This window comes from Manis pentadactyla, chromosome 2 (genome assembly GCF_030020395.1).
Source record: "Manis pentadactyla isolate mManPen7 chromosome 2, mManPen7.hap1, whole genome shotgun sequence".
NCBI lineage: Eukaryota > Metazoa > Chordata > Mammalia > Pholidota > Manidae > Manis > Manis pentadactyla.
In genome coordinates, this window is record NC_080020.1 from 44,792,574 (window position 1) to 44,819,546 (window position 26,973).

The 26,973-nt window shown below is 35.6% G+C and overlaps 1 protein-coding gene across 3 annotated transcripts in view; it reads left to right on the top strand.

Moving 5' to 3' along the window:
- RANBP17 (RAN binding protein 17) overlaps positions 1 to 26,973 on the top strand; it is a 383,252-nt gene that overhangs the window by 316,155 nt on the left and 40,124 nt on the right. For all 3 annotated transcript variants that reach the window (XR_008993699.1, XM_036884800.2, XM_057491712.1), the window contains 4 exons: positions 2,123 to 2,230; positions 4,436 to 4,518; positions 16,115 to 16,329; positions 18,264 to 18,402. Coding sequence is in view for 2 of the 3 variants with exons in the window: in XM_036884800.2 (XP_036740695.2) it covers positions 2,123 to 2,230; positions 4,436 to 4,518; positions 16,115 to 16,329; positions 18,264 to 18,402 (545 nt within the window). In the remaining variant the exon portion in view is untranslated. The remainder of the gene's footprint in view (positions 1 to 2,122; positions 2,231 to 4,435; positions 4,519 to 16,114; positions 16,330 to 18,263; positions 18,403 to 26,973) is intronic.

Sequence of the window (26,973 nt, forward strand, 5' to 3'; positions counted from 1 at the left end):
TTCATTTTCATCCAAGTGAAACCTCACTCATATGTGTACTCTCACTTCTTATCTCTCTTCTCTGCTTTACTTTCCTCTGTTACACTTCCTAACTTACTGTGTATCTACTTTATTTTCTGTCTCTTCTTATTAGAATATAAATTCCATAAGGGCAGGGATTTTTTTTAATGTTTGTCTCTGGTGTCTTCAGAGAGTCTAAAACAATGAATAGCCAATTATAGAATAGGACTTCAATAAATACTTGTTAAGTAAATTGTTTCATATATACAGATATAGCCTTAACATGGTAGATAGTTATAACTGGGGAGGGGAAACCAAATGTTCTTTTTACAGTTACAAGGAGCATGCCGTTCTTAAGGTATTAGAGGGCTTATTTTCATTGAAAGTTATGTGAATAATTTCCTGAAGCTTCAAAGCAAAATACACAGTTAAAAATAATTAAATAGGTAGTTTTAATCAAATATGCTACACCTCACTGTTAGGTTGGCAGGCTTACAGCAATAAGTATTTATTGAAATCTACTTTGTGCCAGGTCCACACATACAGTAAATGCCTAAACCCTGCCCTCAAAGAGTGTATACGGTAAGAGATAAAGTGCTATGATAGCACTAAAACAGCACCACAGCCTACCCAGGAGACACACCTAACCCCTTTTAGAGGGAGGGGTGTCAGGGAGGCTTCTTGGAATAACTGACATCTCTACTGAACTCTGAGGGATAAATAGGAATTAGCAGGGGCATGGTAGGAAAGCATAGGTCTTTGCCCTTTAGAAACTCATTATCTAATGGGCAAACAGATAACACAAGCAACCAACCTAATACAGTTTGTTATAAGATGTGGTCAAAGCGCTGACTGACTACAAATGAGGAAGAGGTTGATGCCTTTTGACAAAATAAGTTTCACCACCCCAGGGAAAATGAAGTAGGCTAGGTGTTGAAAGAGAGATGCATTAGGCAGAAGAAGTAGCACATAGAGGAATGGACATGAGAGAGCTGGCATCAGTGAATTTGCAGGGAATTAAGAATGGCTGAACCATAGATAGTGTAGGAATACTAAGAGAAGACTGGGGGTAGGCAGGGCCCAGATCTTAAAGGGCTTTGTATGCCATGTTAAGGAATTTGAAATTCTAAGAGCACGGAAGAAAATTGTGATCTTTATCACCATGGAGATCTCTACCCATGCCACACAGAAAAGGAACACCATTAAGTGATCAGTTCAGCACTTTCTGAAACAAAAAGACAAGAACATTGGAAAGAGAGACACCTGGAGATTAAGAAAAGAAAAAGGAGATGAAGGTAGTGGCATAGTAAGAATTTTTTCTGCTGCATTTTTAGGCCTTAATTTTATATTTATGTGTCCATTTAGCAAGGAGGCCAGTTATGGGTTAAAAGGCCAGTGGAGCTGAGTCAGTTTTTCAGGTTCTAATGGTCTCAGCCATTGACTCATCAGAAATATATGCTCCTTAGTATTGAGGAGGATGTTTGAGACTTTCTCCTTAGGTGGACATGGGCCTACTTTTAGCGACACTGACCTTGAATAGATGAAAAGTATCCAAAGCTTTTCTTCAGGCTAACATTCCCAGTGTTCCTTGGAGCTGCAGTGCGACCAAGCAGAGCAAGTCAGCAACTTTGAAAAAAAGAATGTAGGTAATTTTGAAGCTAGGAGATAGATATATGGGGTTTATTAGTACTACTTCCCTCAACTTTTATGTATTTTTTAAATTTCATAATCATTTTTTCTTTAGTGGTTTGATGCCGAAGAAACTCTGATAATAAGAAATCATATATATTTTTGTTCTCATTAACTAAATTTATTTTCCTTTCCTATAATATTAAGCATAATTCTTCACATATGTTACTTTTGATACTTTTAAAGTGTATCTTTTATTTACAGAGTATGCCAACTATAAGGCAATATAATATATGGGGTATGTTACAAATAGGAGCAAATCATTTGCATTTCCCAAAAAAGTATAGCTGTGAGGGTTAAAGAGAGCAATTTATAAAATTGCCATTGTATACTAAACATACAACAAATGTGGTTTCCTTTTTTTTAAGTGACACGAATTTTCAGGAACAGTATTTCTTTTCACCCTTAAATTCTTTAACAGGCTTTATTAAAGGTACCCAGCATATCTTCCCGTTCTTCAAAAGGCTATTGAGCGATGGTATGGAGAGCCAGCATGTACAACTCCCATCTTAAAACTTATGGCAGAACTGATGCAAAATAGGTAAGAGGTATGACAGGGGAGTAAAAAAACAAACTACTGTTTGGCAGCAGTTTCCAGAGGTCAGATTTTCCTGCTTGGATATATATATTCAAGGCCCAGTGAGAGGAATAGAATTAGAGATGGTTAAAACCTTTTGGGGGAAAGATACAGTACACTTAGTTATATATAGGAACTGATAAAAAAAATTGGAAGACTGCAGCCACTGTTATTTAATATTCAAAGCCACAAAATGGAGGAAAAGCAACTATTTTAATTGTCTCACTGCTTAACTGCAATTCTGTAGAATTTTAAAGCAAGAAAGAAATTTAGAGGTCTCTGAGTTGAGATGTTTCTTTTTATGGATAAAAGGAACTGAGTCCCAGAGCAATTTATGAACACATAGTTTGTCTCAGGAGCCCTAGGGATTGTCCCTGTTTTGACTTCTAAGTTACCCTTCTTCCTCTATGCTAAGATGCATGTATGTGGGTGATTTATGCACTCATAATTTTCATTTAAATAGCAACTACAACCCTTCTCACAAATTGCCTAGTTGCCCTTATAATTTACATAGACCAGCAGAGATTCAAATACTCTGCATACAAATACTAACAAAGATACAGCTAAGAGAGAAAAACTGCAATAAGCTGATTGGTTTTACCTCTCTAAAATATGTCATTGTGAATATGGCTTAGCACCAAATTACCTGTCACTTAGCCATCCTGTTTCATCAGTTCCTTTTTGTATACTGTGTGTTGGAAGGGAGATATCCAGACAGGGAAGGAGTATGGATTGCAGCCCTATTTTTGTCTCTGGTGCAGAGTTTTTCATAGCAACAATTAAACATTTTTTGAACAAAAGGTGGAAAAAGACCTGGCAAATAAATAAATGTGAGTATTATTCTTTTGAAAGCTGTTAGTTTTTAAAACCATTTTCATAGATGCCTTAAATATTAAAGGAAGAATGGCTATGTATTTATATTAGAAATTTAGTTTTTATTGAATTACAATTATTTCAACTACATAATTGATATTATATATTAGTGATACAATATTTAATATTAAAGGAAAGAAATCATTGCATTGTATATTGTAAGGTATTTAATATATGCCACAGGCAGATAATTCATATCTAGCACAATTGTTCTAAGAACTACCTAGTGAAAATCTGTGATCTCAGAATATGTTATCTTGTCTTTGTTTCTCTAGAATCTAATGTGAATTATGTAAATATGCTTGTTTTCTTTCATCAGAAATTGTATGACAATCAAATGTTCACAATATTATTTCTAATTTGTAATTGTAATTAATCCTAAAGCATTTTGAAAAAAGCATGGAGAAGCAATAACTCATTCTATTCCTGGCAAAAGGACTTCAGCAAATATCTTTGCTGTTTGGTATTTCTCTGCCATGGCCTGATTTCATGTATTTTGCTAATCCTTTAAAAAATACACTGTTATTTTTTGAAAGTGAAGCAACAAGGCATGTCAGAGCCAACTAGAGCCAAAGTGATGTTAAAAAAGCACATTTTCTGTCAGGATGGCATGTTAATCCTTTACTCTGTTCATACTGTTTTCCTGCCTGTCAGGAGCCAGGGAGGTACAGTTGTTCTCATTTAAAACTTCTGGGATTTGTTTCTCTTTACTTGAGCTATGTGAAATGGAAGCTATAGCCCATATGTAATTGAATGTGTGTGAAATATGCTTGAAGTATCAGATGATTCATGCACATGAAAAGCATTATTAAAGAGGTACCTAGAGTTAAAAAAAAAAAAAGTACCTAGATTTCCTATCTGTCACTTTAGAATTTATTTTTTAAAATGTATTAGGCACTACAGGAGATCTCAAATGTCAGTCTCTATCCAAGTATTTATATAAATGTATACATACACACCTGAGGTTTTTTTTATTATTATCTGTCAGCCACTTTGCATGAAAGGAGGAAAGGGAAAGGAGGTCTGAGATATAGAATGTCAAGATATTGTTATGACAGTGAAAGTGAATTCTTTGAATCAGCAAATAAATGAAAATAGCTCTACTAAATTATCCTAATTTCTTTATAGTAAAAATATTAGCATACATATTTTATCAACACTTGCTTAATGGAATGACACTTTTAAAAAGGGATAATTGTGCAGCTGCTCTTCTAATAAATGAAAATGCCAGATATTTTCAACCTATATTTGGTTTCTTTTTTTGCACATATGGCCTAATTTTGCTATATTTCTTAGATCTGAGCGTTTGAATTTTGATGTATCATCTCCTAATGGAATTCTTCTCTTCAGAGAAGCTAGTAAAATGATTTGCACTTATGGTGAGTATCTTTTTTCATATTTGTCTCTGCAATAGAACTTTATCTCTTTGGAGGAAAGAAAGATGTTAGTTATTTTGTTCTTTTGAACTTTCATATCTGTATGAATTTGTGAAGTGGGTAATAGGAAAGCAAAAAGCCAGGTAGCTATCATATTGGTATCAGGAGAAGTAAGCTGCATGGCTTTGACTACAAATCATGCCTGACCAACTTGATGAATTTTCTTTTGGATAAAATTGCAGTGTCAGTAGGCAAAGGGAATACACTAGATAGCATATTGAAAAGTTATAGCATATTCAAAATTACTGAAATTACAGCAGGGAGTTTACTATCTTGGATCATGGAATGCTTAGACCAGTATGTCACCAGCCCTGAATTTTGGGAAAATATCCTGGTAAAGAGCAGTAAATATTTTATTATAGGGAACTTACAGGCACTGCACCTTAGAATCAGAGTTCTATAGTAAAGATGGTCCTATTCAGTGATAGTAGAAAATTTGGTGATTTAGAATTGAGCCTTAAAGATACCTTAAACCCATATACTTGCCAATTCTGACAGCTTCAGTGAAATTCTCAACTCTGAGACCATTACGTAGCCAAGGAATGGGGATAGGATTCTCTGTAATCAAGTTTGTCACACAATGACTGAATGCTAACTACAACTCACTGTGCGATGCTTTTCTTGAGAGATGTTTCCCTCTGTCCTCACATTCTTTATTCTCTTCTCTTTTCCTGACTGTTTTTACTTTCTCAAATCAATAGCCTAAGTACAATTGATCTCAAAAATTGCCCATAATTCTCATACTTCTTTCTGAGTACCTAGAAACAGATTTTACAAAATTTTGTTAAGCCTCTTTTTTTAATGTGTATATGTGTGTGTCTGTGGTATGTAGGAACAACCTTAAAAGCATATTATTTCTGTAAAAGTAAAAGCAGAAAAATTGTTATTTTAAATTTACTTCAATTCAGAACACATTCTAGGGCTCTGATCTGTATGCATTATAAGCCTCTGTTAAGAATGCTCAGGTTTAATTGTACATTTGGCTTTTAGAGTTTGAGGTTGTAAGTGTATAGAAGCTACAGAAAGCATCTGTTTATGACAGTAAACTTGTACTCTGTTATTTTCATCCATACCAACAATCACATTGCCACTTTTATGTTGAAAATGGACACATTAGAATCATACAAATTAGAAATGCTGTGCCTTCAAAAGGTGAAAATGGGCCCCTTTTTAAATATTTTCAATATAGTTTGCTGTACTTCTAGTGTATATCTAATTGCTTTGAGCATTTTATCATACAAAGATACATGTCTGAACCTTTTTCCAAAAGCATGGTACCTTAGAAAAGCATGGATTTTGGAGATTATAAGATCTGAGTACCAGTCCTAGATAGAACCTACTCTTATTAACTCCATGACCTTCAGCTAAGATACTACAGCTCTTTATGCCTAGTTTTCTCACATATAAAATTAGGAATAAGGAATACTACTGACCTACCTGTCTAGTTAGGACTAGAGGTAATTAATTGAGGTACTCTGGGTAAAAGGCTTGGCACAGAGTGTAACATAGAATAATTACTCAATAAACATGCTTCTCCTTGATTCAAAGCATTCCCTTATATTCATGAAGCCAGCCTTCTTTGGACTGACCACATCACTTTTTTCTTCAGGGATGCCTTCTGCTTAGACCACACTGTTTAACTTCCTTCTGCCTATTGCAAGTGCTAAGTTTCTGTGTCCTCACTTTTTAAAAGGATATATGAAACAATGCACATTCAAGAATTTCTTAGTAGTCGATAGAGCTTTAAGTAACTGTACAATGTTAGATTCCTGTTACCAGTCACAGTTGTATCTTGCCTTCCACTTTTGCTGGATCCATTTCTTTCACTAAGTGTAATTTTTCCTCTGGGGCTTATTCACTAGCACAGTAGGGCTAAGAGCAGTGACTTCTTCCTCTTACAGTATCATTGGATCTCTAGGACACAATGTATGTCCAACAAGTGATACCAAAAGGCATCTCAGAACAAATACGGATTTCCAAAGTTATCCAGTCCTCTATCAGGTTGCCTGACATAGACAAAGGCATTGTAGCAAAAGTTGAGAAAGATAAACTATGTAAGGATTACACTGGAGGGAGAAGAGAAGACAAAGGGACAGAGAGGAAGGGAAGGAAGAAGAGAAGGGAGGTGGAGCAGAAAAGAGAAAAAACCTTCAAAGCATTCTAGGAAGAAAAGCCAGTACGGAGTTTTCTTACCCTAAAGAAAGACTAAGAGATTAGGGTAAGGCTCTGCTACTCAGTTTGAACTAACAATGGCAGCTTCCATTTTTTAATCAGCTATTATATGCCTACTCCTATACTAGAACATTTGTCATACATTAACCCGTTGAATCCTCCAGGTAGGTATTATGATCTGCCACTCACTAGTCATTTGGCCTTGGTGTTAAGTTGCTTAGCCTGTCTTGCTTCCGTTTCTTGTTAAACAGAAAATAATACCTACTTCATAAGGTGGTTATGAGGATTCAGTTCCATAATGCATGGAAAGCCCTTAGACCAGTTAGCTACTATGAGTACTGTTAGAAAGAAATTGAAGCTCATAGAGGTTAAGAGATTTTCCAATTACATAGCGAGCAAGTAGTTGAATTGTTGAATTGGAATTTGATTCAAAGTCTATATGACTTCAGACAACAGTCGTCTTTCCATATTTCTTACTGCCACTTGGGAATTGCTGTAGGAAAATTGTACCTTGGACGTTTATAATGAAGCATTTATTCTTTAAGGTATAGTGATTCCTATACTAAAACTTAAGGGAAATCAAAGGCTAAATGGAAAAATGTCCTTTAACTTTGTCAGCAGTGACTTTGACACATGCACTTTATGTAGAAAAATAGAAATTTTTTCAACCTTCACTGATTCCCATGTGGCCTCCATCAGCCAAGCTGATTTTATCTATCTTTACCTTCCATAATGTTTTATTACCCATGCTTTTACCTCTGGAGATTCTGATATGCTCATTGAAGGGAGATCATGTCGTTGTCATACAGGAGTCGGGAAGTGAAGGAAAAAGGGTCTGGGAGGACACAGAAGAGCAAGCATTATTTATTTCTTTGGTAAGCCAAAGTAAAGGAAGGAGAAGCCCATGAAGGAAAGAGGCCAGAACATTCTGTGATCCCTCTGTCTTCATCCTCACTGGGTTTCTTCTCTGCTTACGTCTCATGGGCACCATTTGGATAGTCAATGATTGGGGCAGTGCAGAGGGGGAAGGACTCATTTCCAAATGCACCTGATTTGCTATATATTTTGTGGAATATCTGCCTTGATTCTCAATGAGACTGGCAAAAAAAATACTTTTGATATGCTGTTTTATTTATCTACATTCTGTCATGATATACTTTGATGTAAGTTTTTAATTTTGCTTCAGCTCTCAGCTGCTCTCGCTGTTACAGCTCAGGGTCAGCAGTGAGGTTAGCCACAGTAGCACAAAACAATTTCCTGTTTGTACAGCCCAGGTAACATTTGGATGAGGATTAAATTTTACCACATTTTCTACTAGCCCAAGCCTATTATTTCTAATGAGTTTTAAATTGCTTCAAGAACATGTATTTCAAAACTTAGTGCTGTGATCCATTCAGCCTGAACAACTTAATAAAAAATTTCTTTCTTAAATTTTTGGTTAAAATGTTGCATGCAGTGTAATAAATGTTATTACTTTGGAAACCAACTTCTCAGTTTTAAGAACTGGATTTTTTATGCTCAATTTCCATTTGTCTAATCATCTTCCCATTGCCTCTGGGTACTGGTATCTTTAGTGACATCTGTTGGTTGAAGAATGCACAGAAGGGAGAGACAGAGGGTTTTTTTTATTTTTTGTTTTCATAAGACTGGCTAAAATGAAACCGTTATTATTCCTCCGTTAGGTTTCTGATTTAAGAAAGCTCAGTGTTTGAAAGTCTAAACTTTAAAAATGAGTAGAACAGAAATGATTGTTCACTATACATAAGAATTTATATCAGGTTTCTTTTAAGCAGTATATGCTGCAGGTCCATTTAAGGTATAACTTAATAGTATGCTTAAGTTATATGAGTTACTATTACTTATTGTGACCTAGAAAACAGACCAGTGGTTTCCAAACTGGGTGTTGCAGAGCCCTATAGACTGTGAAAGTACTACAGAGGGCCCGCCAGAGACAAGGGAGGTGGGGCCCTTGCTGCCACTGACCAGAACCACCTAGCTATATAGTTGCATTAGATTTGTTTTTAAAAGGGATAACCTGTTTTAATAAAAAAAGTTTTTATAAAAAAAAAACTTGAAAATTACTGACAGGTAGTATTAGAAGCATAAGGATGAAGGATTGCAATTGTATATTTATGTTTCTATGATTACAAAAAGATACCTGAAGAATGCATTGGTCTAGAAATAAATAGTTAATAAAATATCACCATGAAATAACAGTTCTGAAAAACTGCATTAGATCTTACCAGAAACTTGGTTGGGGGCATAGAATGACAAAGTAGTGTATAGTAAAGCTCACGAAAGTCTTGTGAAAGCATTGGAATGGTCAACACCTTAAGAAGTCCAGCCCCAGGATCAAGTGGCTTACAAATCAAGGCCTTTAAGAATACATTCTACAATAAATCCACCACAGAGGTTAGACTTGGCACCTTCTGCATGCAAGCAAAAAAAAATGTTAAATAAGCTATTAAATAAGTGAGGATGTCTGAACAAGTGCTTAGAGTCCAGTGAATTCTTTCATCCATGGAGCTAAGATTTATTGAGCATTTACTATGTGTCTCAGACTGTGAGAGTTACAAGGGATAGGAAAGGAAATAAGACACGCAAAAAAGAATCTTACCGATTCTTCCTTTAAGGAACTTGAGTCCAGCAGGGGATGCACACAAGTAAATGAAGAATGATGATGCATTGTGCTCACTTTTATGCTTGAGAGGCATAGAGAGTGTTACAGGAGCCCAGAAGACATTTCTAACTCAACCTAAGAGATCAGAAAAGGAAGCATTTTTTGAAGGAATAAGAATAGGGCCCAGAAGTTTGAGGATGGAATTTCAAGCAAACAACAGCTTTTACAAAATCACATAACTATAAAACATTAGTAAATTGTAGTATTTCAGAATTGCTGTAGAAAGTAGAAAGTCATGGTCCTGATCATCATTTCACTCAAAGAAAACCCATTGTTAATAGTTTAGTGTATGCTCTTCCATACTTTCTTATGTGTACATATACATATATTTTTCCAAATGTCATAATATACTTGCTAATATGTAATTTGCTGTTTTTTACTTATATCATGGCAATTGCTCCATGATAATATATATGAATCTACCATAGCTTTTAAAGTAGCTACAAAGTATTACATTTACATTTTATAGTCCTCCTATAACTTATTTAATTATTCACCTTTTGATAAATATAATTTTGATAAACATGTAGTCTTTCACTATCATATACTATGTTTCAGTAAGCAACTTGTACATTCAGCTTGGGAGCTTCATTCATTCAACAAATACATATTGAGAGCAGCAGGCATTGTTCTAAACTCTTTGGATATATCAGTGAGCAAAACTGAAAAAAAAATATTTAGTATGTCATAGCATGATAAGTGCTTAAATAAGGGGGGCGGGGAAGCCAAGTCAGGATAAGGAGCATTGGAAGTACCAGGGATTGAGAGACATGTTGTAGCATTAAGTGGTCAAGGTATGCCTCATTGGGAAGATAACATTTGAGCAAAGACTTACAGTAAATGAGGGAGTTATGTGGATAATTTGGTGAGGAGGATGTCAGGCTGAGGGAACACATTTTAGGGTCCTGAGGCAGGCGTGCTTGGCGTGTCTAAAGGACAGCAAGGGGCAGACATGAAGACAGTGAAGACAGACAGTTCTTTGGAGGACTTTTGTTACAAAGGGAAGTAATATCTACCAGGGAAGTAGGACCAAGAGAAGGTTTTGAATTTTTTTAATGGAAGAAATAATAGCATGACTTGTATTCCAATAAGATGATCTAATAGCAAAAAAAAAGACTACATAGGAGAGAAAAGGGGAATTGTTGGTGCTTTGTCCTTAAGCACTTAAGAGGAAATGGGAGCCAGTTGAACATACCGAGGAATAGTTTTTATAGAAGACAGTGTATGTGAGTACCAAGGCTACCAGATAGGTTAATATGCTAATGAACTTTTAGAATTAGACTGTATCCCCAGAGTGGATTTACACATTTTTTAATATTTTTAATAAATATTACCAAATTGCTCTCTAGAATTGTTATACTAATTTGTATTCCCAACAGTTTACTTAATTTTCCCACATCCTTATCAACACTGCATTGTTTTAATCATCAGTCTGAAAGGAAAATATTATATTCCTTTCCAGTCTTAACAACTTCAATTCTTTCCCCAACCATTTACATCCAGAGGTCTTGGCTGCTGCTTTGCAGAGACAGAGTGGGCTGAGTGACCTGAAGTAAAGGAATGTCAGCAAGCTTGTGATTCTCTTCCCATTACTGTTCTGATGATAAGTGAAGACAGTCAACTTATAGAGCTGTCAGCCAAATATCAAATTCACTTTAAAATTTTAGAGATTAAAAGAGAAAAAGAAAAGGTAAATCAATCTAATGGATTGCTTTATAAACCAGGAAATAACATTGTTCACATTGCTAGTTCTTTCTGGTACAAGATACTACGATAGTATATCTTATCTCTTCTACCTTTTTTTTTTTAAGTATTTTTTGAGGGCACAGAGAACTCATAGAATGTGGGGCAAAGAACCACACTGTGATCCCCTACAGCAAATTCTCTGTTAAAGGAACAGAGGGAGCATGGTCAAAGATATCACTGACCTTACTTTAAATTACGCATTAAAAGGAAGTGACATTATTCGACACAACACACACCCAGCTTCACCTTCTCCTCTTTTCCAGGCTATAGCTCTCCTGTGAACTTACAGGCTGTGGGACTGGAGAAAGAAATGACCCCAGTACTATGTATTGTTTTAGTTTATATTTACTGAGCACTGTGCCAGTTAGTATGGCAAGCATTTTACATAGGCTGTCTCCTTTACGCCACAGAAGAGCCTTTTAAGTTATAGGTAGTTATTATCCTCATTTTATAGATGAGGAAACTGACTTACAGAGGCTAATAATGTGCTCAGACACCCAAGTAATAAGGAAAGATGTAGGATTCAAACCCCAGAATAAGTAGACTCAGAAGCCTACCCAGTTCATCACTGCCTTATGCACTATGTGTTAGCTTCTCTTAGAATATTATCTTGTTGTATAGGTTTCCAGGTAAGGCCTGTGAGGAAGGCCACTCCTCTTTGGGTGTAGGGAACCTCCTCTGAACAGGACATCATGGAATCACTCAGAAAACAGTCTCAGAAGAAAAATTATTTTAAAAAATAGAAAAGTAGATCTCAGACACAGAATAGGAGAGATACATATATAGAGATAGAGATAGAGATCTATAGATATAGATATAGATGTAGATAGATATAGATAGATATAGATCCTTCTCTTAATATAGATATTAAGAGTTACCTAGAAGGATACTTCTATGTGCTGGAAGCTAGCCAAAACAAAAAACAAAACAAGAAAAACCTTATCCAAAAAGGACATAGAGGTTAAGAAAGAGGAACCCAAGCTGTTAATATAAGCTAGTAATGAGGAAAATATTTCTAATAAGCCAAATTATCTATATCAGGAGTCCTCAGTTTTATTTTCCAATTTTTTCCTCATAGTATTTAGTGAGATTTCTTTTATTGCTACAGCACGTACAAGCGTAAGAGCAGCAGTTTCACAACCCTTGTGCTTCCATTCCCCCATTACAGTCTTTGTCCAGGTTAACCATGTAATGCACTGGTCCCAGTGTAGCTTCAACATCCATCTTACCCAAGTCTAATGTCCAGGATGTAACAGTACTTCATTCCCCTGTCCCCAGTTATGACAGATGTGGTCAGTGGGAAACAATTACAGATTTTCCTTTTGATTCTGAACTTTGAAAGTCTTTTTTATCTCATTAAGGAAAGCATCATTTCCTTTTGTGCTGCTACAATAGTACCAAAGTGGCAACTGTTCCTGGCTTTAGTGGCTGCTAGCCTGGCAATGCCTTCATCTCCCAGCTGTCCATTAGTGTAGTACAGATCTCCATCTTAGGAAAGGAGTTCTGGGAAGGAAGGAGATGGGGCTTTCCAGGCATGGAGTGGAGCACGGAAAGCAAGGAGCACTGTCATACCGCAGAGGAATTTCAAAACCAAACCTCAGCCCTGTTACTTTGTTCACAGTAGTGCAAGTCTAACTGCTAGACTTTAAGCTTCTTAAGGACAGGGCTTCCAGTTTTAGTAAGTATTGTTGAACAACACATACTGATAAAGCTGAGTTAGTGTGAACAAATGACAGCTTGGCCAAGCCTTCTCTTCCATACTCTTTAATAACCACCATGGAATGCTGAGGCACTTAAGCACAACGAGGTATAGTTTACTATTAAAAGTATCACTCATTCTACTTTGCAACTTCAAGTTGGAATACAAATTACTGTTTTAACACAGATGTATCTGAAACAATCCGAAAGATAAGACATGTATGCCAAATTGCAACTTTAACATAGGTAAAAGTGGTAATTCTAAATAATTAATCTTTCTTGATGATAGGTTATCCAATCCTTCATAAAAATTTTCCCCATCACAGTTATTGATCTGCATATTCCTTGTTTTGCTACAGAATTAGAACCTTTAGTTCCCCCCAAAAGGAAGGTCCTAAAAGATGACCCAGTTTTCTCCCTTTCATTCTGACCTCCCCAACAAACGTAAAATGTGTCAACCACATCACCACCCCAAATTACCCTAGCTTTTTGCATCACATATACTCAGTGCTTTTCTTTACTGGGGAAGAGAGGGAGGGAAAATGTCTTCCTTAACTTATATTTACATTGAGGCAAAGGTAGAAAAGCAGTGGTTGAGAACTGTCCTCTCCTGCAGTACATGCTTTCACAGACGTCCATGCATGTGCATTTAATCTGCCCGGAATCCCCTCCTCTCCCTCCAAGACCACCTGGGAAACCACAATTGATCCTTGAAAAGCAGACCATTCTGTGAAGCCTTTCCCCACTGCCTTCCGGCCTCTTCCTCACAATTCTTTTTGCATGTATCTATTCATGCTAAGCACTTTCTACTTGCTTTACAAATAACTCATTGAGCCTCATAACAACCCTAGAAGTTCTATTATTAGTTCCATTTTATTGAAGGAGAAACTGTGGTATAGAGAGCTTGCCAAGGTCACAGCTAGCACACACAAGATTGAACCCAGTTAAACTGTTTCCAACTCATACTGCTAACCACCAGATAATACCTCTTATTTAATTTAGATTTGTGTCAGGAACCTCCAGTATTTGGCACTGTGATTTGCACATAGAAGATCAATAACTGTTATTGACCACATATATTGTTCTTGATCACCATTGCCCAGAGTTGGAGAGAGGAGGCTGTGGCTATACAAGGGAGCAACAGCAGTGGAACTGTTCTAATACTCCCATTTCATCTTGACATATCTTTCTGATAGTGTTTGTCACATTGTACAGAATTGTTTATTTACAAATATGTTTCCCCAACCAGATGGAACTCTTTCAGAATAGATATTTTATTTCTTTCGCCTATCCCAGCACCTCACACATAGTAGCTGTTAAATAAGTGCTATCATATTGAGTTGAATTATTATGAAACCTACTATATATCTCTAAGGTAAGTTAGGATGGGATCATGAGAGAGGGTACAGACTTTAGTACAGAGTAAATTCCAAGATATGCTCCAGCGTGTCTAGACAATGGTATTGTTATTCAGATGGATAAATTATAAGCAAAGCTCTGGATTTCTAAGGATGCCTGCAAGAAAACCTGCACATGGAAATGTTTCAGTAAGCAGATCAAGGCGAGAAACGTTCACTCTGGGATGGTCCTGTGCTTTATGCTCTACTGGTATTGGTCCTTCTAAGCACACATGTACTTATTGTAATATACATTGATATCAGTCAGGATTCAAACAGGGAAAAATAAGCACTGTGACACTACAGGAATAAGGAATCTGTTTTAGGAATTAGACTGTATACAATCTTGGGTGAAGATGGGGAAATAGGTCCAAAGGGGAGATTTGGAAGTTCAGAAGAAAAATCACTGATCTGCCCTCGGGAAACAATGGCATGGATGGACAAGTTAGAGCTTGCAGGGAAATCTGGGAGCTAGTTAGATCCAGCTGCTGGAGTGGAACCATGTAAAGATGTGGAGTGAGAGGTGGATTGGTATCATAGTATAGAAGTCAGCAGAGGACTTGCTTGTGCATAGCTGCTTCTCTGTAGGTTTGCTGCTAAGGACTTGGGGTCATTGGTCAACAGGGTTGGTAGTTCTAGACACAGAGCAGGAAAGAACAATGACAAGCTGAAGCCCAGCGGCATCTCTGCATCTTTTTAGTATCTCTAATCACAGTGACCTTCAGAAAGTCATAACTGCTACTTCACTTGCACCTTCCAAATCTCACTCAGTGTTCTCTTTTGCCCAATTCTATCCCAGTCATACAGGGAAATGGGTCCTGGGAAACCTAATTCTTATCCAGCCAAATTGACACAGTACCAGACCACAACAACATGCCTCTAAATTTTGTAAATTAAATTTAGTTTCAATTTTAGAAGCAGTACTCAATTGAATAGGAAGAAACATGGGCAACTTCATAATTTATCAAAATGCGTTCTTGGACATAGCCTAGTAACATGCCTTACTAGCACACATCTCAGAAACAGAAATTGTTGGTTGTAAATGCTAATTACTACTAAAAATTTTAAGATAATTATACAAACATTTCTTTGTCTTTTGATGCTCAACATGGGATTTAAGTACAGTTTGTAAACAGTCATCTCTTGAGAACTTCTGAAAAGGGATCTAAGGAAAAAAAAAGGAAGTAACATTTATTGTGCACTGTGCCAAGAACTTATGTGTCATATTTCATTTAATTCATATAACAAACCTGTGAGGCTTCTAAACATGAAGTGACACAAGATCAAGTTCATGTTGAAACCTGATCAAGTTCAGGTTGAAATTCATCCAAGAATTTAGAGTAACTTCTGTCTCAGTCTAGGTTACCTTTTTCTCTTGACTTAGTTATTTACTCCTACTTTTTTTTAAAACCTCTTATTGAAGAAGAGATGATACATATATTAAGGTAAGTAAAGAGAACTAAACTAATCTTAAGATCACAACCCAATGAGTTTTATTATCTGTGTATATATTATGTATCGTATATATCATGTAATCACCATCCGGATAAAAATGTAGAACTTTTCCAATACCCTTGATTGGTTTTCCTTGAATCAGTTGTGCTTCCCAGGTAAAGTGCCTGGGATATATATTATATATATGTAATATATATATATTCAAGTATTTTTATATATAATTATAAAATATATTACATTTTTCATTGCATGGATGGAGTAATTCTGGGAATAGTGGTAGGGAGAAGTGAACATTAGCAGTAGAGTGAAAATGTTAAACAATGTGCTTTATAACTGCCTTGATTTGAATCTACTTATATCAATTTCTCTTTTTGCTTTTACCCTAAAACAGGTAGTCAGATCTTGTCCCTCGGGAGCCTCTCAAAAGATCAGATTTATCCAGTGAAACTCAAGGGAATCTCCATCTGCTATTCAGCTCTCAAATCTGCCTTGTGTGGAAATTATGTCAGCTTTGGCGTCTTCAAGTTGTACGGGGACAACCATTTTGACAATGTACTCCAGGCCTTTGTCAAAATGCTGCTCTCAGTGTCCCACAGTGATTTGCTAGTAAGCGGTCATGCATCATGGGAGTCTTTGTATGAAATGTGAAGTAACACCACCACAGGCTTGGAATTGTTGTAATGAAGCTCAGGGATTTAGAATAGCACCAGAGCATATTTATGTTTTAGGACAGTGTCTTGATGTAACTTAGAGAGTCTGAACAACTATAGTAGCTGTATTTACATAATTAACGTGCAGTTTTGAAAATTGCAGCAACCACCTTCTGACAAATTGGTCATCCAGAGTGATTCAGATTCTGCATCTAGAAAACATATAATTAACAATTTCGACTAATTGCTTATAATTGTATTCATAATTTTTAAAAGGGCTGTGGTTCCTGGAGCGGAAAATGTAGGATTGGCTGCAGGATCTTCTTCCTTCACTTCTCCTCTGCTGCCCCTGCTGTTTGGCCTTCCATTCCATTAGAGTCCTGGTGTGGTGGACAGAGTGCTAAACCGAAAGTTGGGCAACCTGTTGTGTAGTCTCACTTCTGCCACTCACTAGTCATTTACCTTGAATAAATCACCTTCTCTATTTCTCAAGGCTTCAATTTCCTCACCTCTAAAATGAGTAAATTAAACAAAGTGATCTCTAGGTCCCTTTTCTACTTTACCATCTAGTTTCTATGATTTATGTCAGTGGTTTTCAAACTTTGAGGCCCATCAGAATCACCTGGGGTGCCTGTGTGAAATTCCAATTTCCAGGCTCTTGCGCTGAGCTGTGTCATTATCAGACTTTTTTAAAAACATCTCTGCCTGATTACACAAAAGCTAATATATGCCCATTGTGGTTGCAGTAATTACTTCAGTAACACAGGCAAATTCATGCTCAGGCTTGGTTCAGGCTTTCCCACCTGCTCCCAACCCAAGGTTACAAATAAAATCTGGGAGTCTTCATTAGTCAGCCTGTGTGAGAAATACTCCTTGCCATTCTAATGGACTAGTGGCATCCTCTTCCATCTTTCTAAGCTAGTCTTAAGAAAACCACATCTCAAGCCCAAGTTGTTAAATAAGCCTCCATACTAGAATGGAATGCTCACTGAAGGATGCCTGTAGGACAGAAATACAGAGTAGAAAGTTGAGTTAAATCAGCCTCATTGAGGGGACTCTTCACTACAGTTGAGGTCCAAAAAAACTGATGTGGTTCCAGGAATTTTTCTAATTTATTTTCCTATAGACAAACAAACCTCTAACTCAGTAATTATCAAAATTGATGGTGCATAGGACTTCCTTAGGGTTCCTGAATAAAATGCACATTTCAGAACTTCATTCCAGAGCTTTTCATTTAGTGAGTCTAGAGTGAGGATCAGGAAACTGCATTTTTAGCAAGCAGCCCATGTTCTTATGGAAGTAATCTTAATCCCATTTTAATAAATACTGCTCTGTTTTATATTTCTTATGAGTGTTGAATTTCATTCAAGGCTTTCTTATGCACTTCTGCTTGTCGTATATGGTAAATATTAAGCCATTTACCAAATTATGATTTCATGAGATAGGTTAGTGTAAAAAAACAGCAGACTATAATGCCAATCTTATTAATAACAGCAAATTTCTTTGTGTTAAAAAAAAAAGGTTGCCCTGCCACTATTAGGCACTGTTCAGAATTAGAATACTCCAGTTCAGAAAAATAATTCACAGTCTTCAAAATTCCATACTACAGAGATTCTACTTATATTTAAATGATAGGCATGTAAGGTAAAATTGAGATTATCTACTGTGTTATAGTGTCAAATTAAGATTTATAGGTATCAGTAGTTTCCTATTAGAAACCTTTTAAATACTGAGTTGAGAATCATTATGTCATTTGTTCCATATATTCATTTTATGTACTTACGTTTAAGTAAGTTTACAATTTCCAGTATTATAAATGGCAATTTGCACTGGACTGTAACATATCTTCTGCTACCCTGTGGCTTGACATTTAGTATCTCTGTGTTGTAGCAATATCGTAAACTGAACCAGTCTTATTATCCACTCCTGGAATATCTCACCCAGGACCACATGAGCTTCATCACCAATTTAGATTCTCCTGTGCTCCTCTATGTTCTCACATCTATCTCAGAGGGACTCTCTGCTCTAGGTAAGTGTCATAGAGAACATTGTTACCAGAGGAAGAACTTGACTGTAGTCTCTTAATGTATGTGCTTATTAATAGAAATGATCACCCTACAGAGAGGGGAATATTGTGTACCCAAACTGAGAGATTATTTCATAACTATTACTTGTGAGGAAATGCCCTTTTTAAATTTTTTGATATACAGGTTGTTTTTTAATCAGCTTTATTAAGGTATAATTTACACCCAGTAAAACTCATTGATTTTAAGTGAACAGTTAAATGAGTCCTGACAACTATATATAAATACGTAGTCATGAACCACCACAAGCAAGGTAGAGAACATTTTCATCACCACAAAGAGCTCCCTCGTGCCCCCTTCTGATCAATCCCTTCTTCCAAGCTCCAGCCCCAAGGAACCACTGACTACTTCCTCTCGCTACAGTTGGCCTTTTCCAGAGTTTCACGTAAGTGGAATCATATAATATATGTCTGGCTTCTTTCATTTAGCATAGTGCCTTTGAGCACTTCATGTTTTGTTTTGAGAATCAGTGTATTCCTATGTATTGTTAAGTGTTATTCCACTGTATGGATTACCACAATTTGTTTATGTATTCACCAGCTGATGGACATTTGAGTTCTTCTCATTATACAGTTGTTTTGAATAGTGCTACTATAAACATTCATGCACAAGTCTTTCTGTGGACAAATATTATTTCTTTGGAGTGAATTCCTAGGCGTGGGATTTCTGGGTTGTATGCTAAACATATTTTTGACATAATAAACTTTTCCCCAAAGTTACTGTACTGTTTTGCTCCCCCAGCAATGTTTGAAGGGTCTTGCCCTATATCCTCCCTAACACTTGCCACTATCAGTTTTTTTAATCTCAGCCATCCTAGTGGCTGTGAAGAATAGTCTCACTGTGAATCTCATCAATGAACTGCATTTCATTAATGAATAATGATTTGAACATCTTTTCATGCTTATTTGCCCTTCATGTCTCTTCTTGATTGAAGTGTTTTGTTAAACTTTTATCCATTTTTAATTTTGTTTTATCTTTGTAAGAGTTTGTTATATATTCTGGATTTAAATCCTTTATCAGATATGTATTTTACAAAAAATTTTTAGCCTTGGCTTATCTTTTTCTTAACAGTATCTTTTAAACAGCAAAGTTTTTAATATTGAAGTTTTTTTTATCTCTTACAGTTTTTGAGGAATTTTTTTCTCTTATAGTTCATGTCATCCTAAGATGTTTGCTTAACGCAAGGCCATAAAGGTTTAAACCATGTTTTTCCAGAAGTTTTACAGTTTTAACCATTATGTTTAGGTCTGTGATCCATTTTAATTTAAATTTTGCATATAGTATTATGAAATGAAAGCTGAGATTCTTTTTTTTACATATGGATATTTAAGTGTTCTAGCACCTTTTGTTGAAGAATATCCTCTCTCTTTTGGATTACTTAGGGCCAATTCTATGTTGTCCTAATTTTTTTTGCCCTAATTTTTCAGTAACTCTTAAAATCACATAGTACAGCTCTCTGACTTTGTTTTTCTCTTTTAAAATTGTCTTATCTATATAAATTTTATATTTTATACATTTTAGAATCAACTCAACTTGTCATTTTCTCCTGTTTAAAAGGAATGGGAAGACTGTAATGGGGTATGTGGTGGGGACTTGATAATGAGGGAAATCTAGTAACCACAATGTTGCTCATGTAATTGTATATTAATGATACCAAATTAATTAATTGATTTATTATATAAATAAAAGGAATGGGAAGCAGAATTTGGGTTGGGATTGAATTGAATCTCTAGCCAAATTCGGAAAGAATGACATATAAGCAATAATAGGTGTACAGTTCCTGAAAATGGCAAATTTCTTACCTGTCCATTTACTTAGATCTTCCTTTTCTTTACAACATTTTGTAGGTTTGAAGGTATGAATCTTGTACATATTTTTGTTACATTTATAACTGTATTTTATGTATTTATATTGTTTTAAATGATACTGAGTTTTAATTTCCTATTGCTCTTTGCTACCATGTAGAATCGCAGTGGATTTTCTTGTATGTTGACCTTATATCCTGCAGTCTTGCCACTCACTTATTAATTATAGTAGCTCTTCATACATTTTTTAATTCATAGATTTTCTACATAGATATATCTGCAAATAAAGAGTTGTACCTCTTCCTTTCCAATCTGTGTGGGGGGTTTTCTTGCCTTATCACACAGACTAGAACCTACAGTACAATGTTGAACAGAAGCGATGATAACAAGTATGCTTTCCTTGTCTCCAGTGTTATGGAGAAAGCATTCATTCTTTCACCCTTCAGTATAACGTGTTAGCTCTAGGTTTTTCATAGCTGCTCTTTATCTTATTGAGGAAATTCCTTTCTATAATAGAGTATTATCATGAATGAATGTTGAATTTTATCAAATTCTTTTTCAGTATTAACTGAGATGATCATATGGTTTTTCTTTTTTTGGTCTGTTAATACATTACATAATGTTAATTATCACATTGATGGGTATTTGAATGTTAAACTAACCTTACAATCCACACTTACTTACAGTATATTATCCTTCTTGTATATTACTGGATTCAAATTTCTAAAATTTTGATACAGATTTTTACATCTATGTTCATTTCAGATATTAATATGTTCCTGTGTAGTTCTTCTTGTATAGTTTTCTGTTCTTCTCATATCTCTACCTTGTTTTAGTGTCACTCGAGCGCCCTCATAAAATAAATTAGCAAATGCTCTCTCCTCTCCTATTTTCTTACAAAGTTTACGTAAAGTTATTACTTCTTTCTTAAATGTTTGATAGAATTCCCTAGCAAACCCATTAGGCCTAGATTTTTCTTTGTTAGAAGGTTTTTAACTACAAATTAAATTTCCTCAGTGGATATAGGATGATTCTAGTATTCTTTTACATCTGAAGTAGCATTTGGTAGTTTGTGGCTTTAAAGGAATTTGTCCATTTCATCTAAAGTTCATCTGACATTACTGGCATAAAATTGTTCATAATATTACCCTGTTAGACAGTTTGATTTTATGGGATCTATAGTGATGTCCCTTTTTTTTCATCCCTGACATTGACAATGTTTGTCTTCTCTTTTTTTGTAATCATTCTGGCTCTAGGTTTATAAATTTATTGCAAAGGACCAGTTTTCAGTTTTTGTTAATTTCTCTATTATTTTTCCATTTTCTGTTTCATTGATTTTATGTATGATTGTTATTTCCTTCCCTCAGTTTACTTTTCCGTTTCTAGTTTTCTCAGGTAGAAGCTTAGATCACTGATTCTAGACCTTTCTTCTTTCCTAGTATATGCATTTAATGCCTTAATCTATGTACTGCTGTAGCTATAGATGACAAAATTTTTATATATTTTTATTTTTTCTATTCAGTTCAAAAATATTTACTAATTTCCCTACTGGTTTCTTCTTTTACCAGTGTGTTGTTACTTAGAAGCACATTGTTTAATTTCCAAATATTGAGAGATGTTCCTGATGTCTTTCTGTAATTGATTTAGTTTAAATCCTATCTATGTGGTCATAGAATAACCTCAGTGATTGTTACAACTTTTATATATATTGAATCTTTTTTATGGTCCAAAATGTGGTGAATGTTCCATGGGCATTTGAAATTAATGTGTATTACATAATTGTGGAGAAGAGTATTCTGAAGTAGTCTATTTGATAAGGTTCAGGTTTTCTGTAATCTTACTGGTTTTTTGTTTGTTTTCTTCTCATTCTATGAATTACCAAGAAAGAAGAGCCAAAGTCTGTAACTTTAATTAAATAAACTAAGTAAAAGAGATTTCTCCTTTCAGTTCTATCAGTTTTTATATATATATATACTTTGAAGCTCTGTTATTAGGTTTGTAAATATTTAACTTTTTTATGCTCCCTTGGTTAATTTGCCCCTTTATCATTATGAAATGACCCTCTTTATCCCTGGTAATATTTTTTCCTCCGAAATCTACTTTGCCTGACATTTTTAGCCTGTCCAGCTTTCTTTTGCTTAGCATAAGCCTTTTTTTCCATCATTTCGCTTTTAATCTTTATATCTGTGTCTTTATATCTAAAGTTGGTTTCATGTAAACAACAGGTATTTTCTTGTTGCTATTTAACAATTTTTTACAAACTTGATGGCTTAAACCAATGTAAATTTATTATCTTATACTTCTTTAGGTCATAAATCGGATATGAGTCGTACCAGTCTAAAATTAGGGTGTCAGCAGAGCTGTGTGCCCTTTCTAAGAGCAAATCCTTTTCCTTGCCTTTTCCAGGTTCTAGAGACCAGGTACATTCCTTGGCTTATGGACCCTGTCCTCCATCTTCAAAGCTAGCAACATTGAATCCCTCTGCCCATTCTTCCATAGAATAGATACATCTCACTGATTCTGACATTTGCCTCTGTTTCTATGTTTTTAAGGACTCTTGGGATTACATTGAGCCTACACAGATAATCTAGGAGTCTCCCTATTTTTAGTTCAACCGACTTGCAACCTTAATTATTCTTTGCTGTTTAACCTAACACATTCACAGGTTTTGGGAATTGGGACATGCACATATTTGCCTAATACACAGCATATAATTGGGTCATATTTTTATCTCAAATCAGACTGTCTCTGTCTTCTCATTAGTGTTTTGACCATTTACATTTAATGTAACTACAAGTATTTTTTAGTTCAAATCTACAATATTGCTCTTTTCTCTTTTTCCTATCTAGGTGTTGTTCCTTTTTTCCTTTTTCCTGCTTTCTTTTGGTTTGGGGTAATTAAATGTCTTTTATGAGTCCATTTTATATCCTCTGTGAGTTTATTAGCCAAATTTGTTTATATTTAGAGGTATTCTAGAGTTTATAATCTACACCTTCAAATAGTATCATCACGGTTGCCTTCAAATAATTATAGTTTACCTCTTTCCTTCTATCTCCATTCTTTCTGGAACTCCAATTCCACATGTATTATATATCCCTGTCATATTGTTCAAATACTGGAGAGGACTCCTTTTAAATCTCCATGACTCTCTCCTTATACAGCTCCCACTCTTTGATACTCTAGCTGTCTCAGCCTCCCCAAATGCAAACTGTTTCTCTTCAGCTCAGTGAGACCACTGGACTTTGTTTGGGTTCCCCATTCCTGGCCTGGAAACAGCTTCAGACAATAAGCTTGAGCAGTTGTATAAGTATTACCTCATTTGTTTCCCTCCTCTCTGGGTTAATAGTCCTGTACTGCTTGTTGTACAATAATTGAAAAACACTGTTTCATATATTTTGTCCTGTTTTCTAGTTGTTTATGGCAGAAGGGAAAATTCTCATAGCAGTAAATCCCTCATGGACAGAAACTGAAGTCTTGTCTTTTATTATTACTGTTTGGCCTGATGGTCTTTTATCTCACATCATAGCAACACTTGAAGATTTTGAATTGCAGGTGGCTGTATTGCTCTCAGAGTGTGGTCTTAGGCCTGGAATATGCATTTTAGCAAGGCTGTCAAGGGAGTCTTGACAAAGTGCTGTTATGGAAGAAATAGTGAACTTGGATTTAAGTCCCAGTGCTGCCACTTTGTAAGTGTATGAGTGTGAACACATACTATGTGCCTAATGCTGTTACAGTGTTTTCATATGTGTATTTCACGCATGTCATTCTCAGAATCACTCTGCATTCCAAAACTGAGTTAGATACCCTAATAGCATTGCTTGTTCTTATTTCCCACGTGATTGTAAGTTTCTAAAGGACAGGAACAGTGTTTTGATCACCACTTTATTCCCAGTACCTAGCATATAGTAAGTGCCTAATAAATATTTATTAGCTGAATTAATTATGTAGTATAATTTTCATTATACAGATGAATAAGCTGTGGCTCAAAGAAGTGAAACACATTGCCACCCTGCTGGGTCTATCTGCCTGATAAGAGGCATGGTTTGGCAGGTGAATTGTGCCCTGTGTCATGAACAGAGAGAACAATTTAGAATGTTGAAAGCAACCACTTGGGCTTCTTCTTTTCCAACAACAATAAATTTGCAAAGAGGCATTTATAGGTATTGTTTGGATTACAAACAGGTTTCAGTTTGACTAGCCTCAGTGGAAAAACTGAGAGAGGTACAAAAAAGCTGAGTCAGTTTTAGAGTAGTGACTTGCCTAGTATGCTTAACATGATATTAAAAGTTTTCAGTTAATCATCATTTGCCAGCATTTTTAGTTTTGGGCCAGCTATAATGTTGGGAAAGAGAAAAGTGATTGTATTTTCCAACTTTTTAATTACCTATCCACCACCAACAACTGTTCTCACATACAGAGACCAAGTGAAGGGCTTACAAAAAGCTGCTCTTATTAATTACTCTCCATTCATTCAGTAAATATCAGCTATGCACATGCTGTGTGCCAGGTACCATTCTAGACCTTGGCAGTACTAAAAGGAAATAAGATAGATAAGGCCCCTGCTCATGTGAAGCTTATACTCTAATGAGGAGAGAGAAACAATAAACACACACACACACACATGAAAATGTCAAGTCATGATATAAGTGTTAAACAAAGACTTAAATGGGATAATGAATAGAGAATAATTAAGCATGGCTTTTTTAGAAGTGATCAGGGAAGGCCTCTGAAGATTAGCTATATAGGTTGATGGTACATTCCAAGAAGTAACAGATGGCACAAAAGGCTAAAAAAGTAAGGGTGAAGGCAAGTGAAAAATTGAGCCAACTGGAAACCACTAGATCTTTTTCCATCAAGTTAATTATTAATAAAATGTTCATTATTAGTAAGGAGAGTATGCTGTTATTTTGAACACATTCTTGAATTGGATTGAGTAAATAGTATGAATGTAATAGTTAGAAACTTAGAGACCTTGTACATTAGTTTTCCCACCACAAACATGCCAAAAGAGAAGAAAGCTATGGATTAGCTAAATAAAATGACAGGTTTGGTGTTTAAAGGATTGAAATATCCAAGAAAACAAACAGGAGGTGAAAAGTGAAAAACCTATGTGTTAGGCACTGTGTTGCAATCTTTACATACTTTCTCTCATTAATTTCTCAAAACACTTTGCAAAGTATGTTGTATTCAGTACATTTCACAGAGGTGCAAAATTAAGCTCCATAGAGTCAGACATTTAGAAGTATGGCTTCAACCCTAAGATGCACCTATTTTCAAAACCATGTCACCACACAAATAGACCTTTTGTTTCTGAAATTGCTTCCATACCATATTTCTCTAAGATCTTCATCCTTCCTTCTGGTTTGGTGAGATACCTTGAGTTGAAGCCAAATTTCAGTTCGATCCCATTGTCATTCTACTGACTCTTAGGTAAGCAACTTTTTCCTCCATAGTTAACTTTTCAAAATAGCTTTCCATGATGTGTCTTAGTGAAAAAGGACTGTGAATGGGGCATATGCTTCCTGTGGAGCCCAGTTGCTGGAAAGAAGGAGCCTTTGGTTGTTTGCAGTGACAAATAAGTTGCTAGAGAGGACAAGGTGCCTAGTAAGCTTAAAAATGATATCCAAAATTGCCTATGTCATAGATGAGTCCTTTTTAAAAGATTCTAAACATCAAGAACTAGGACAAGATAGAAAAATACATGACTTCTGCCCATCCTTTTATGTTGGGAGAGTTTCATTTTTGAATCTCACTCAAAAGCTTGAGCGGCAAATAAAACCAATAATAATATGTAGTCCTCAGCACTATTCATTCTGTTTTTGATCAAATGGCCCTTGATCCTTATGATTCCACACTTTTCAATCTACCCTGAAATAACATTTATTCTTTTCAAAGCCCCCAACCATAAATCAGCCATAATGGAAGCTCTTCTTGCTTTTATCACAAGGATATATGCTCCAACCTTCATGTCTAAAGTGTTTACCTGGCTTTTTCATAGCTGACTCAGTAGACTGGAACCTTTTAATGCAACTGCATGGCATGTGGTCACCAAATCTATGTGAAGTCTTTATAATTTTTGTATGATTGATAGCATATTGCTCTTCACTGGTGAGGGGCACCATATCTATTTCCTGCTTGCTTCCTTTTATGGATGTTAACTTACTTAATCTATTTCCTTTCATGATTGGGACTTCAAAGGTAGAAATGTGAAGGAAAGGAGAAAAGCACCCAGGTTCAACAAGTCTGTGCCTGACTTTTAGGCAAAGATACTTTCCACTGCATTACACCACCTTCCAGGGTTATAAAACCAAAGCTTTTTTTTTTTACAAAGTAACTCAGTTACTGGAGAGATAAATAATTAATCAATCAATCAATTAATCAATCAAATGCTATAGCTTTAGGAGAAAAAAATAAAAGCTCCTTTCTTAAAAGCCTGTAGCTCCGCAGTTTCCCAAGATGTCATGCCCATCTTTTAGACCTTCATTCAACCCCTCATGATCCTAAATCAGCTACCATTATCCTCCATTTTAAATGCATGAGGCTGCATGTCAAAACCTGCTCCAAAACTTAGCTCTTTCTATTTACTGTGTCGTCTCTCTCTAAAACAATATATGTAAAACAGTTAAGCTGTAGCATTGTATCAATTGTATTATTATTAAGCACAACTCAAGACTTTAAAAAACTTTTCTCAGATTGACTTTGCCTACACAT